The 12,603-nt window shown below is 32.6% G+C and overlaps 3 protein-coding genes across 4 annotated transcripts; 2 read left to right on the forward strand and 1 right to left on the reverse strand.

Annotated features, from left to right (window-relative positions):
- The first annotated feature begins 314 nt into the window (after positions 1-314).
- LOC116121075 (origin of replication complex subunit 2-like) lies at positions 315-3,319 on the forward strand. The gene is made up of 6 exons (XM_031407019.1): positions 315-514; positions 597-703; positions 1,195-1,327; positions 1,467-1,761; positions 2,426-2,653; positions 2,728-3,319. Exons 1-6 carry the CDS (start codon positions 386-388, stop codon positions 2,925-2,927), a joined length of 1,092 nt encoding a protein of 363 aa, XP_031262879.1. The 5' UTR covers positions 315-385; the 3' UTR covers positions 2,928-3,319.
- Positions 3,320-4,667: 1,348 nt separating this feature from the next.
- On the forward strand, positions 4,668-6,099 carry LOC116121076. 2 transcript variants are annotated; one of them, XR_004126655.1, is made up of 3 exons: positions 4,821-4,913; positions 5,022-5,064; positions 5,814-6,099. XR_004126655.1 is itself a non-coding variant. In XM_031407020.1 (2 exons), exons 1-2 carry the CDS (start codon positions 4,793-4,795, stop codon positions 5,066-5,068), a joined length of 168 nt encoding a protein of 55 aa, XP_031262880.1. In that variant the 5' UTR covers positions 4,668-4,792. The 2 variants fall into 2 exon arrangements, 1 of the variants encoding a protein (XP_031262880.1); XM_031407020.1 differs by lacking the exon at positions 5,814-6,099 and having other exon boundaries at positions 4,668-4,913; positions 5,022-5,068.
- A 2,091-nt stretch (positions 6,100-8,190) lies between these two features.
- Positions 8,191-12,204, reverse strand: LOC116121074 (kinetochore-associated protein KNL-2 homolog). The gene is made up of 5 exons (XM_031407018.1): positions 10,648-12,204; positions 9,978-10,059; positions 9,563-9,621; positions 8,695-8,749; positions 8,191-8,474 (listed from the first exon to the last, which is right to left on the reverse strand). The coding sequence occupies exons 1-5, from the start codon at positions 12,118-12,120 to the stop codon at positions 8,437-8,439; spliced, it is 1,707 nt and encodes a 568-aa protein (XP_031262878.1). The 5' UTR covers positions 12,121-12,204; the 3' UTR covers positions 8,191-8,436.
- Positions 12,205-12,603: the final 399 nt, after the last annotated feature.

Below are 12,603 nucleotides of genomic sequence, written 5' to 3' on the forward strand. Positions count from 1 at the left end.
GCCTGCCACGTTCTCAAATGCCTCACCGGTCACCACCTTACTTCACTTCAGGAGGAGTAAGGCTGTAAGGCCACATTTGGGTTTTTCATGGCAGTGCTTTTAGGATAAGATAGAGTAAAACAAACGCAGCATTGAGTTTTTGTATGTTTTGGGATGGTTTTAATTTAGTTTTGGGCCGGGTGCTCGGCCCAATGTCGAGAAAGATTAATCCATTGGGAAACGATGCCAGATGAATCCATAGTCGGTTAGTTGGCGGCCCAAAAGAAATTGGCGGGAAAAGATTTTAGGGCTTGCAGTGTGTTTTCGTACTCTTGACAAGCTCCTCTTTCGTCAGATTTCAGAGTCTCAATCAAATTCACTCTGATTTTTTCTAAATTCAAAAATAATGGAAATCGATAACGTAGAAGAGGAAGAATTCGTATTATCGAGAAACTATTTTCTTGCAAAAGACTTGGCCGCCTCAGGAAAGAAATCGACTCATAAGCTTTCAGATATTGACATTGTTGATGAACAGGTTCTTGCCTCAGTTTCCTTTCAGTATATATATTACATTTTTGGCTTTCTAATTAACATGTGATGTCTTTTTTGCTAAGTAGGAGCTAAGAGCAGCAGCTTTAGATATTGAACCCAAGCATGAGAAAGAGATTGCTTTGCTGATTAACAGTTACAAAAGTTTGTATTCTAAATGGGTTTTCGAGCTACGGTATGTGAATACTCTTTATGCAGTTAGAATAAGTCATTTTAAATGAGAAGATGTGAAAATACTGTGATTTACTTTTTGGAATACGTGAGTAGTGTTTGGGAGAGATTTTGAACTGAGATTATTTTAATGAATTCTTTTAACTCAGTGGTTGTTATAGATTTATATTTGTTATTATGTTGATCGGGTGTGTACCCATGCCCACTAATTGTGAATTCAGTGTAGGGCGTTATTATTATAGGATAGTTTCCATTAAATGCTGAAGATATGTGATGTTCAAGAGATGATTGGGTTCATCAAAGTGTGAAAATGTACTTGGATGGTTGTTGCCATTTATGTTTTTTTTCTTTTTTTCTTTTCCTTTTTGGGTAATGATAGAGAATGAAATCATGTTATAGACCATGTGAAAAATGTGAATTTGTTGCAATAATTTCAAGTTGTGGTGTTTTAAGACTGAGTTTTCGAGTCTTAATTCATATCTCTTATGGTGCTAGGTGTGGCTTTGGCCTTCTTATGTATGGATTTGGATCTAAGAAGGTGTTACTGGAAGATTTTGCTTCAACAGCTTTAAATGAATATTCTGTGGTTGTAATCAATGGCTATCTTCAGTCAGTCAACATCAAACAAGTATCATTTTCTTGGACTTTATTTGTGTTCTTGTTGCTATAGATATTCCCTATATCTGAAGATACTAAATGAACTGAAAACGTATTTCTTTATGTCAATTGTCATGTTCAGTTGTGAATCTTAACCTTTTAAAATGTAGGTTGTAATAACTTTAGCTGAAGTTCTGTGGGATCAATTGAAATCCAAACGACAGACTGCTTCCAAGAATTTACCTAAAGCTCAACAACCATTTAATTCTCGATCCATGGATGATCTTCTTGCATTTTTGGACGGGTCAAAGGTGGGGGAGAATGATTGTTTTGTGTGTGTTGTTATTCACAACATTGATGGACCTGGGTTAAGAGACTTTGAAACTCAACAATGTCTTGCACAAATTGCTTCCTGCACCCATATTCGCTTAATCGCCTCCATTGATCACGTGAATGCACCTCTTTGTATGTATACTTTTCTCATTTTAAATTACATATCTATAATCACTTAGATAGCTGCTATTGTGATTGAATATTCTGTTTGCATTGCATTAATTAAATGTTGTTTTGAAGTCCTGTAGGTAATTTTGCAGAAATTAGACGATATTGAGTTTTATTCCTTTCATCTTTTTGTGGTCTATAAATTTTAAATTGTTTGTTTTATTTTTCTGGTTGAAGATGTTTCTTTTAGAAGGTGAAACATTTTATCTTGGTGTTTTCCTCCCTGCTTAACGAAGATACGGAAGGTTTTACCTTTTTTTTTTTTGGTACGTTTGTTTTAATGTATCTCATTTAGATAAAGAAGGTATAGACATGGTGGCTTCAGTCATTCAATTAGGTCTACATATAGAATGTATCTTATGTAAGTCCTGAACAATGTTTGAGCTTTAGATTGATGCTACCATGTCAATCTGAGCCACAGAAAGGTGCTAGTATGTTTTTCTACTGTCTATAGGTTGGAGAACAAATCTTGAGTCTTCAACTTCAGAATGTGAATACAATTATTTCAATATTATTGTCTGCAGGAGGAATGTACATTTAGCATTGTGGATTCATCATTATGAATTTTATGTTAATGCCTTGACTTTACAATTTCATCCTTGGTGGGATTTTTTTTTTTTTTTGGTAGTGTGGGACAAGAAGATGGTTCACACACAGTTCAAGTGGTGCTGGTATCATGTCCCTACGTTTGCACCATACAAATTTGAAGGGATGTTCTTCCCTTTGATTCTTGCACATGGCAGTAACGCCCAAAGTGCCAAAACAGTTGCAATAGTTTTACAAAGTTTGACGCCGAATGCTCAAAGTGTCTTCAAAATTCTTGCTGAATATCAACTGTCTCATCCTGATGAAGAAGGTAAGTATCCATTTGCCATTTGGTTTTATCTTTTCCGTTTTACTTATCATAAGCTCTTCACCTTTTACTTCCAGGCATGCCATTTGATAATCTATACACAACTGCTCGGGAGCGCTTCCTAGTGAGCAGTCAGGTTACTCTTAACTCCCATTTGACCGAATTCAAAGATCATGAGTTAGTGAAGACTAGAAGGCATTCTGATGGCCAGGATTGCTTATACATTCCTCTTGCATCCGAAGCACTTGAAAAATTGTTATCTGATATGAGTCAATAAGGCGTTTCGGCTCATTGCAGATTAGCTTGAATTTTGACAGGAATATTCACCAGTAACGCAAAGCACAAGGCCGTGATCGGAAATATTATGCAGCTCAGTTCTTATATGGGATGGCTCAATTTAGCTGTTGCGCGATGACCAGAGCCTATGGGATAGCTTCGAAATTGATTTATGCTGTTTTATACTGTGTAGTTTGCCCATTAATGAACAAATGGAAGTAAAAGATCTGTATTTTAGATCTGAGTTTTTGTTTGGGATGGCTTTTCATGTTCTTTATCAATATGAATGTCACTGCATTTGTCATCCAATTAAAATTATGTATGGATGTAAATTTGTTTAGACTTGTCATTTTTGTACTAAAGAAAGCTCTTCATTTTGCCATGTGAAATTATAGAGGCCGTCTTCTTATTTTTTAAGTATAATAATAAAGAAAAAAAATAAAAGGTTTTTGAAAAATGTTAATACCCTTTTACAGCCTTTTTCTTAGATAAAAATTGTCATATCATTTCGAGTATTTGAGTCACCATTCTAATCTATTAAACTACTTTTTTGCTTTTTTCATTTTCATATTATTGTTTTAAAAAAATAGCCACTAAAAGATATATATCTAATTTAATAGCAGTATCAATTATCAAATCCGTTTTATCCTCTGAATTAGAATAAAATTTGAGAAAATAACACTGGATCTTATTCTCATTACACCGACCCGATCCAGTGCGACCCATAATGGGTAAGCAACATCCTCACCCGTGGAGAGTAGAAGCGTGGGTGTATGCACCATTTATACAACCATGGTTATTAGTATCCTATAATATGTAATACGTATCATACGATATGATTCGATACAGGTTATCAATGATACGTAGTAAATGATATATTCTAAATCTTTCGATATGTTGATATATATCCCACGATAGGATACGTATTAATCCGTATCTTTAAAAATATCGATATGACTTTATTAATTTCGATCAAATGCCCAAAAAATTTTTGGGCCGGATTCGGGTCAGCCAACCTAATTCACTAAAACCCGCCCAAATTTACTTATTTTGCATGGAGAAAGTGAAGAAGAAGATGTGTTGTCCATTTTGCATGATAAGAATAACACAAGCGAAGATATAGATATTGACATTGATTTTGGAAATAATATGAATGGTTGAGAAGAAGTCATATGGATTCTTAATTTTGTGATTAATTTTGATTATATAATGCTATAATTTAAAGCCAATAATACTACAAAATTCGTTAATTAATCTTAGAGATGATATTATTTAATTTTTAGAAAAAAATTATTATTTTATTAATTTTTTTTAAAAGACGTATCTTATAATATGATGCGATATACGATATACACGATTCGAAAAATTAGTCTAGTTTCATTTGGTTCAATATTATATCCCTATTCTATTATACTATTATACCCTAAAAACCCAAAAATATATTTGTTTCAATATTTTCAAAATCTTATTTTACTTTATTCATCTCACAGAACATTAATGATTACCCTTCTCATAAAGATAACCTAATTTTACTTTTTTTTTTCAAAATATTATTTTAAAAATCATCAAATAATTATATCCTAAAAACCAAAAAATACATTTTGTTTCAAATATTTTCAAAATTCTATTCTACTTTATTTATCTCATATAATATTAATAATTACTTTTCTCTCAAAGACGACCAAATTTTTTTTTCTTTTTTTTTTAAAATATTATTCTAAAAAAAATTTAAAAATCATCAAGCAATGAACCAGTTTTTGATACATCAAACGATACGCCGTTTAAGAACCATGTACACGATATAGTCTCCTTAGCTAAAGCAAAAGTTTCTGAAGTAGGTTTGCATAGAATTTGAGAATCAGGAAGATGAGGAAATTCGATCCATGGCCCGTATTCTTCAAAAGAGAATGGAACAGAAACTGGCCTTTCCTGGTCGGCTTCGCCATAACCGGAGCCATTATCACCAAGTTCTCTCTTGGTCTTACTGGTAATTATTTCATTATATTCTCTTATTATTAAACACTTAATCGCTTTCTCAATCTCGTTAATCCCAAACCGATTTTCTTACTTTTTATTATTATTATCTTTTTCGAAGAGGAGGATGCGAAGAAGTCCCCCTTCGTGCAGAGGCATAAGCGGTAATTTCTTCCTTTTTTGCCCTAAGTTACCCATTTTAGATTCGTTTTCATTTTGCTTCAAGTCTACTATTTTCTTTGTTTAATTAATTTGTTTATCTCTCTTTTTAGCATTAATTAGGGTTGGTTTCAAAATAACTTTTATACTTACATTTGTATATATGCCTCTTATATGACATGATATCTATATAGTATTTATGAACACGAGTCCTAATTTTTCAGATCTTTAGGATATGTTGACCAGAAAAGAAGTCCATGATGATGGATCAAAATCCATGATAGAGTATTTTGGAATACTTTGACATGGTAGATTGATGATACTTTGTCTTTTCTGTCCTCAAAATGAATGTTGATAGTAGGTTTTATGATTTTCTTCTGTGTCTCAGTGAAATTATGGATTGGTAGCTCATTTGTCTGTGCATTCACAGGACTTTTTGTATGCGAATAGGAATGTAGGTACTAATTCAAACTAGTAGGTTTACCTATGGGATTCATTGATGCTTTCAACTATATGTGTCTCAAAGATTCAACTCTGCTGTGCCCTATATATTGGCGATCATAGAGAAATATAAGCGTGTATGGTGTTTATCTTTGATGAACTTATGTCTGTCGATTGAATTCTCGGTTACTAAATATAAAATATTTATCCTTAAATTTGTTAATAAGTTGTTCTGTAAACTGTATTCAGTCAGTCATGTTTAAAGATTTTATTAATTATTCATTATCTTTATGAAGTCTTTGATATTTTGCAGGTGATTAAGTGTGTGTGAAGGACAGAGATCATCAGTATTCACTTTCTATCTAAGTTTGTTTTCATTTCATATTATTCAATAATAATGGGATGGTTCGAACATTTGATTGAATCCTTTTTCTCAGACATTCTTTCCCCCAGTTGGGTGCTATAGTTTCTTTACTAGCTTGTGGATTTTACTTGTTATGTTAAATTGTTGGATCTGTTTAACGGCATTTTTGGGAGATTTTAACCCCAGTTTGACTCAATTTGATCCTGTCTTTAAATATTGAGTTGTTTGTGTATTACTGAAATCTGGGTTGTTTGTATCGCTGAAATTTACGTAGCTTATGAAGTTTTGAAGTGGGAGTTATGCCAATGTTGAAGAATGAATAGCTATAGTGGATCATCACTTCCTATTTCATGTCATTTGAAACAGGTCTTCTAGTTAAATAACACCTTTTACACTCAGTAGAGGACCACTGGAATACAATGGAAACTGAACTTGACCTTTTAAGTTTCCAAAAAAAGTATTTTGTGCTGTTTATCGAAGACCTAAATCGAGAATGACATTCATTTTGAAAAAAAGATCTTGCTACTTATAGGTTTAACTGCATTTGTTTGAGTGAAGGAATAAAATTTAGTTGACATGAAGCAGTATAATTCTTTCAGCTCTAGATTAATTTGGAGGGCTATGCATCGTAGCAATTGGTAGAACTTAGCTTGTGATGATCTTATTCAGCATGTTTGCCTTCTACCATGGAACAAGAATTATAATTCACTGAAATTATATTGTATTTTGATCATCATTCATCGAACTTGTTACCTTTGAATCATTTAAGGGTGTGTCTTTCTGGGGTAATTCTTCGTTGCTGAGATAATATTATCTTATATTATTTAGAGGGTATTTGTTTCAATTTATAAGTTGGTCAAACCAATTTATAAATTTTAAAATCAAGTTGATATGTCTGGTTATAACTTTTTTAGGTTTATAAGTTAAAGCTCATAAGTTAAAAAAATGTAAGTTCTAGGAAACTTTGTTTTTTTTTTTTTTTTCCTTTCGTGCACTATGTTTATAAACTATTTTGACCAAGTATATTACTACATTACCTCTATTTAATATTATTCACTTGAGATATAAATTGGATATTTTGATTGAAATTTTATTTTTTTGAATTTAATTATAATTCATTATATTTGTTCATTAGTTTATTTTGTATAAATAATCTAAAAATTATTCATATTAATTTTTAGTAAAATATTTGTCTACAAATTATCTGTTTATTTAATTTTTAAATTAAATTAAATTATAATATGATCGAAATATATTTTGATAATATTATAGTGAAAAATTGAGTTAATATAATTTGTTATTTGATAAAATAATGTAATATCATTTTTAATTATTTTAAATTTTTAATAATAAAATGTATTTATAAGTTACATTTTATCAAACGTGTCAATTATTTATCAGTCACTTATAAATTTAACAAAACATGTAACTGTTTAAATTTCAAATGTTTATTAACTCAAATAAGCATTAATTGCTTCTAAGTCAATTTTCATAAATTCGACCAAACATGCTCTTAGATTACTATATTTGGTTGTCAAGCAATATAAGATTCAGATAATCTTTGAAAACTAATAATAGTTACGATTAATTATATAGGTGTTAGTCTGATTACTTTATTTTCTTAGGTATTTTAAGATTATTTGATAATCTTAATTTTGTTACAATATTACCCTTAATTATTAAAATTTTTAGACAATAATGCTCTTGTTTTGAAATTAATTTATATGAACCTATCATTACAATTTTACCTCTAATTATTCAAGTTTTTAGATAATAATACCTTTATAATTTAAAACAAATTGCAAGTCACCTAAGACTATCGTCGCTCGCCAGCCAGCACCATCGATCGTTGACCAACCATCGACGACCACAACCGAAGGTCATCGGAATGGCACACGATCGATTAGATCTAACTGTACAACTAGATCCATGGCGCACAACAACCACAAATTTGGCCGTTAATGGTCATTGATCTAGCCAGAAATGATTATATCGTCGTACAGTCGGCTAGATCCAATCAATCGTGTGGCAACTGTCGATGGCGGTCGACAATGGCTTGGGATAGGTGGGGATGATTTTGTTAGAAATTAAACTTTTATATGACTTGAGTATTTTAACAAAATCTCAAATGTGAGAGTTAAAAGAAATGATTAAAAAAATAAAATTATATTAATATTAAAAAGAGAAGCAATTTAGTAATCTATATAACATATTCACCAATTTATTTCAATCTAACCAAACGCTTTTCTCTAAACATTCTCAATAATTTTCAAGGTAATATATCTTTTCATTAATATAATATTTTTTTTATTAATATAACATTCTCACTAATACAACATTCTCTAAACCGAAAACACTCTAATAGTAAACTAGGTGAAAGATTAAACTAACAACTGTATTTCCTAATCTGCTTTAATAATTACAACTTCAAACAAAAATCCAAATTTCAAAAATACTATACATCAAAGCAGGTGTTTGTTTATGTTGTCGTTGCCCATCTAAAGTAAGCCCTATATTCAGCTTTCTGTAGTTTTAAAAGTCTGGTGAAAGCTCCCATTGAGACTCCGTTTGTTCACTGCCTCCGTTTGACCCGAGGCTCAGATTTACTCCCTAGAGACAATAAGCCACTCAAATAACTTTCTTTTTAAAAAGAAAAATTACAAATTTAAACTAAATTTCTACCCACCCTAGTGTGAGGGGATTCAATCTCAAGATGCAACCAATAGGTGTAGATAGCACTCACCATACCGTTAACAATTGCATTATATGATTCAAGATAACTATCTAAGTATCTAACTGAAGCAATTAAAAAGGGTAGAGTAAGACAAACCTTTGTATGGTTTGACATCATCTACAGCTTCTTGAATTCCAGTGATTTTACGATCCTGAAAACAGAAAATTTTCATATATTCATATTCTCACAAAACAAAACAGAATAATATAACGAGGGATTACCAACGTAGTCAGGAAAACGAATTAGATCAGAAAGCATTAAGCAAGTCAAATGCTCACATCTAAATGGATAACTATAGAAAGGATATGCATACGAACATAATTAGAAGTAAATTTTAATTTTTATGAGATAACTGTGCCTATGTAATGTTAGTTTCCTAGTCTTCACAAAGCTGTTAAGTAAAGACAGGAGTAAGGAATTGAGTTGCAAGTACACACCGACATTAAGAAAGACAAGACTCATTAGAGAGTTGCATCATCCAATATAGAAGGTTAAGGGCTTCATTTTGTAATCAAGAGTGTTCTGAAGGCAAGAATGTCAACAACCTCCATCCAAGTTTACTAGACACTACACATGAGAGTATGATTTTAGATGCATGAATGTGCGAGTATATTTCTGGTGAATGTTGTTTTGCGATGATGGAAATGCATCTGTACAATACTTCTACATAGATTTTCTCATTTTCGTTTATATCAGTCTCATGATCACTCGATTTTAAAAAGCATAGTCATGATTTTTTCTTCCACAAACTGAAGCCATAACTCTTCACAAGTCTTTTAACAAGTTAAAGAATGTTGGAAACTGAAGAATACACCATCCCTGTAAATGCATTACTTTTGAAGTCTCCTTAAAATGTTGAAATTTTTAAAGATGAAAATCTTTCTAGGAAGGTAAGAATATCAGAACCATACAGCAATTAAAGTTTAAGACTGGCAACATTAAAATGCCAGAAAAAATCACAAACCGCATCATAAACTGCAACTTGATTGCGCCAAAAATGTAGGGAAGGTAGAAGTAGTCTTCCTGCAAATTTGCAAAACAGTTAACAATTAAAAAATGGGATTGATCAGATATCCCAAAAAAAAGATCCCCACATTATTGTTTTCCTCTAAATATTGGGAAAAATCAGCATTCTAATAAAAGAATAAGTAAAGAAGTTTTGCGTCAAAAACAATAATAAGAGATGTAATATCGAAGAAAGTATTCAGATTAGTAAACTTAGACACCTATGGAAAATGTCCCATAGTTTACTCTTTAAGATTTTTGTTCTTGCCAATACATTTTCGTAACATATTGGATGTATCAGCTGTTAGCTGAATAAAGAGTAGAACACTGAAAAAAAACCAAGAATTAACCAGAAGTTAAAAAAGAAAACGTACCTGATCTGGATCGTTTGAGACTCAAAGATTCTGGTGAAATAATAGATATTTTCTCTTTTCTTTCCTGAGTAAGAGGACTTGCCTATATAGATAGAATATTTTTCAATTAAAAGGGGAAAAGGAAAAAAATGAGAGTCAACAAACATGTAATATACACAAGATACACTAATATGATCCCAGGAATATAAAAAATAGATGACATGAACCATCAAATGAGTCTAGTGACATACAGATGATGATCAATTTAGTCATATACCAGAGCAAATCAAATCCAAATGAAAATATATACACCAAAAGTTTTCAATATGGTTAGATAATGGCACATTCTTTGTTACTTTTGATTAATGTTATTAGAATTCACATGCTAACACTGCCCTGGTGTCCACTATTTGCCCTTGACAACATTGTAAAGTGAATATTAACAATAACAGTATTTCGAATGAAATTAATCATAAGTCAATATACAGCCCTTCACTGAAAGAAATAGCATCAGGCCAAATCTTTAAAACAAACAATTATTATTTCCAAAGCTCACAGTCAATTACCATGCTGGCCTTTTTCAATTGAAAAAAGAGAAAAAAAGGGCATGTCATTCGTTTAAATGCTCATGGTAAATATTAAAAGGGAATTGACAGTAGTATGTGTTTCTGACCCTTGATCAATAACTTACATGTGCATCAAAATTAATTTTCCTCTGAGCTTTCTTCCCAAATGAGCCAAGTTGTTTAGCACTTCTTTCTTTCTCAACAACTGCAGTTTGAAAGTCACTTTGACAATTTCCCTCACCTGACCCACTGGGGCGCTGGGTGGCTTTCTTCCCAGATGAGCCAAGTTGTTTAGCCCTTCTTTCCTTCTCACCAACTGCAGTTTGTAAGTCATTTTGACAATTTCCCTCACCTGGCCCACTGGGGCGCTGGGTGAAGTTATTCAAGTTCTTCCTTGGTGTCCCAGTTTGGGATATTTTTCTACGGTCTTGTCTTTTCTTTGAGTTATCTTTTACCAAAGTATCATAAGTTGGTTCTTCATGCCCATCATCAGTCAGATTGAATACATTCATGCGTTCTGAAATATCATTTTGAACAGTGTTGCTCTTCCGGTCTGAGATCACTGAGACTGAATTCATCTCATTTCTTCTAGCTTTCAACCCATTGACAACTGTTTTTCTTTCCTTCACTTTGCCTTTTGAATTTTCAAGCAAATTTCTAATCATTCTGCTTAAAGATTGGCTTCGAATTGCCTCAAGTGTATCTGTTTTCCTTCCAGAGTGATTGGTTCCCTGTGATGAACACCTCTTCAAATTTTCTCCTTCTGAAAGTTCAGAGTACTCAGACATCAACTCTTTGCTTTTATGCTTATCAGAACAATTAACCCCAGAGTGCTCTTTCTGATTGCTTTTCAGATTTCTCAAACTACTTATACCCTTTCCACCTCCAGAATTACTTGGAGTTAATTTTATAGCATTTGTATCCACCCGCAATGGAGTGCTATTCACATTCATAGCTGAATGCACAACAGGAAAATTTGTGGTATCATTAATATAATTACCCAAAACTTCTGGAACATTTGGGTGCCCATCAATAGGAGATGTAGACAAAAAGTCTTTATGCATAGCTTCAAGACCAGAACTCGCAAAATTTAAACATTCAACTCCACTTGATTTTTCACCAGCACATCTAAAAATAGCCTCAGTGTCTTGGGGCAAGCAAGCTGTAAAGCCATCTTTTTTTCCATAATTCAACCCATCCTTATTTTTATCTCTTTCTTTCTGCATTTCTGAAGTCTTTGGGTTACTAGAGATCGTCATCCACTCCACACCTGAATTTCCTCTGGACAGAGCTGGGTCCAAGTGGGACAAATTAAGATTGTCAGAATCGTTAGGTACTGGAGATTTTCCCAGTGCATAATTCATAACGGTAATAGATTCTAAATGTGACGGCTCTTCAGTCCTTGAATCCCTAACTGTTCCTTTGTTACATTTCCTATTGCTTTCTGAATTCGCCACCCTCTCAGAAGATTCTGTCACATGATGGCTTGAAGGTGCTCCTGGCACTGCTAAATCATACTCAAGTGAACTAACAGTGTTTACAAAACAAAAAACCAACGGTGGAAGGTTATCTGAGGTATAATTCTTTGCATTATCCATGTTATTATGCTCAGTGGTAAGGTTGGTTGAGTAAAGACCTTTTGAGCCATTGGTAGTAATCCTCCCAGACACATTTTCAGAACAATCATGTATATTTTCAAGATTATGCTTTTTTTTGTCATTTTCCTTGTATTTACTTGGGGTTGTGTTCAACCCAGAATTTGCCAAACCTGCAACAGCTGCAACTTTGCAACACACGAAGAGGAAGGTAAAATCAGAAAAATGTAGCGTAAATAACTGAATTTCAAGAATTATGAGGCATGGAAAAGAAAAATCCACATTCGAGAACCCAAACATGATTTGAATAAAATTGCACTTCATAAAATACACGCATACATTCCAAAACTGTTGCCGATTTGTTAACATCAGAGCATGTTGCTGAACCAGTTCCAGCCGTAAACTCTTTTCCCAATAAATTTTCCCAATTAGTAGGAAAGCCAAACACGAAATGGCTAAAAACCTGTTCAGATATACAAGTAAAAC

This window comes from Pistacia vera, unplaced genomic scaffold (assembly GCF_008641045.1).
Source record: "Pistacia vera cultivar Batoury unplaced genomic scaffold, PisVer_v2 Contig960, whole genome shotgun sequence".
NCBI classification, from domain to species: Eukaryota; Viridiplantae; Streptophyta; class Magnoliopsida; order Sapindales; family Anacardiaceae; genus Pistacia; species Pistacia vera.

Coding starts and splice junctions, on each gene's coding strand:
- LOC116121075 (XM_031407019.1), top strand. CDS start 386: ATGGAAATCGATAACGTAGAAGAGGAAGAATTCGTATTATCGAGAAAC. Junction 1,328..1,466: donor AGTCAGTCAACATCAAACAA/GTATCATTTTCT, acceptor TTTAAAATGTAG/GTTGTAATAACTTTAGCTGA. Junction 1,762..2,425: donor TCACGTGAATGCACCTCTTT/GTATGTATACTT, acceptor TTTTTTTGGTAG/TGTGGGACAAGAAGATGGTT.
- LOC116121076 (XM_031407020.1), top strand. CDS start 4,793: ATGAGGAAATTCGATCCATGGCCCGTATTCTTCAAAAGAGAATGGAAC. Junction 4,914..5,021: donor GTTCTCTCTTGGTCTTACTG/GTAATTATTTCA, acceptor TCTTTTTCGAAG/AGGAGGATGCGAAGAAGTCC.
- LOC116121074 (XM_031407018.1), bottom strand. CDS start 12,120: ATGGATAATGCAAAGAATTATACCTCAGATAACCTTCCACCGTTGGTT. Junction 8,750..9,562: donor AAGTTGCAGTTTATGATGCG/GTTTGTGATTTT, acceptor TTCTGTTTTCAG/GATCGTAAAATCACTGGAAT. Junction 8,475..8,694: donor TGATGTCAAACCATACAAAG/GTTTGTCTTACT, acceptor TATTGTCTCTAG/GGAGTAAATCTGAGCCTCGG.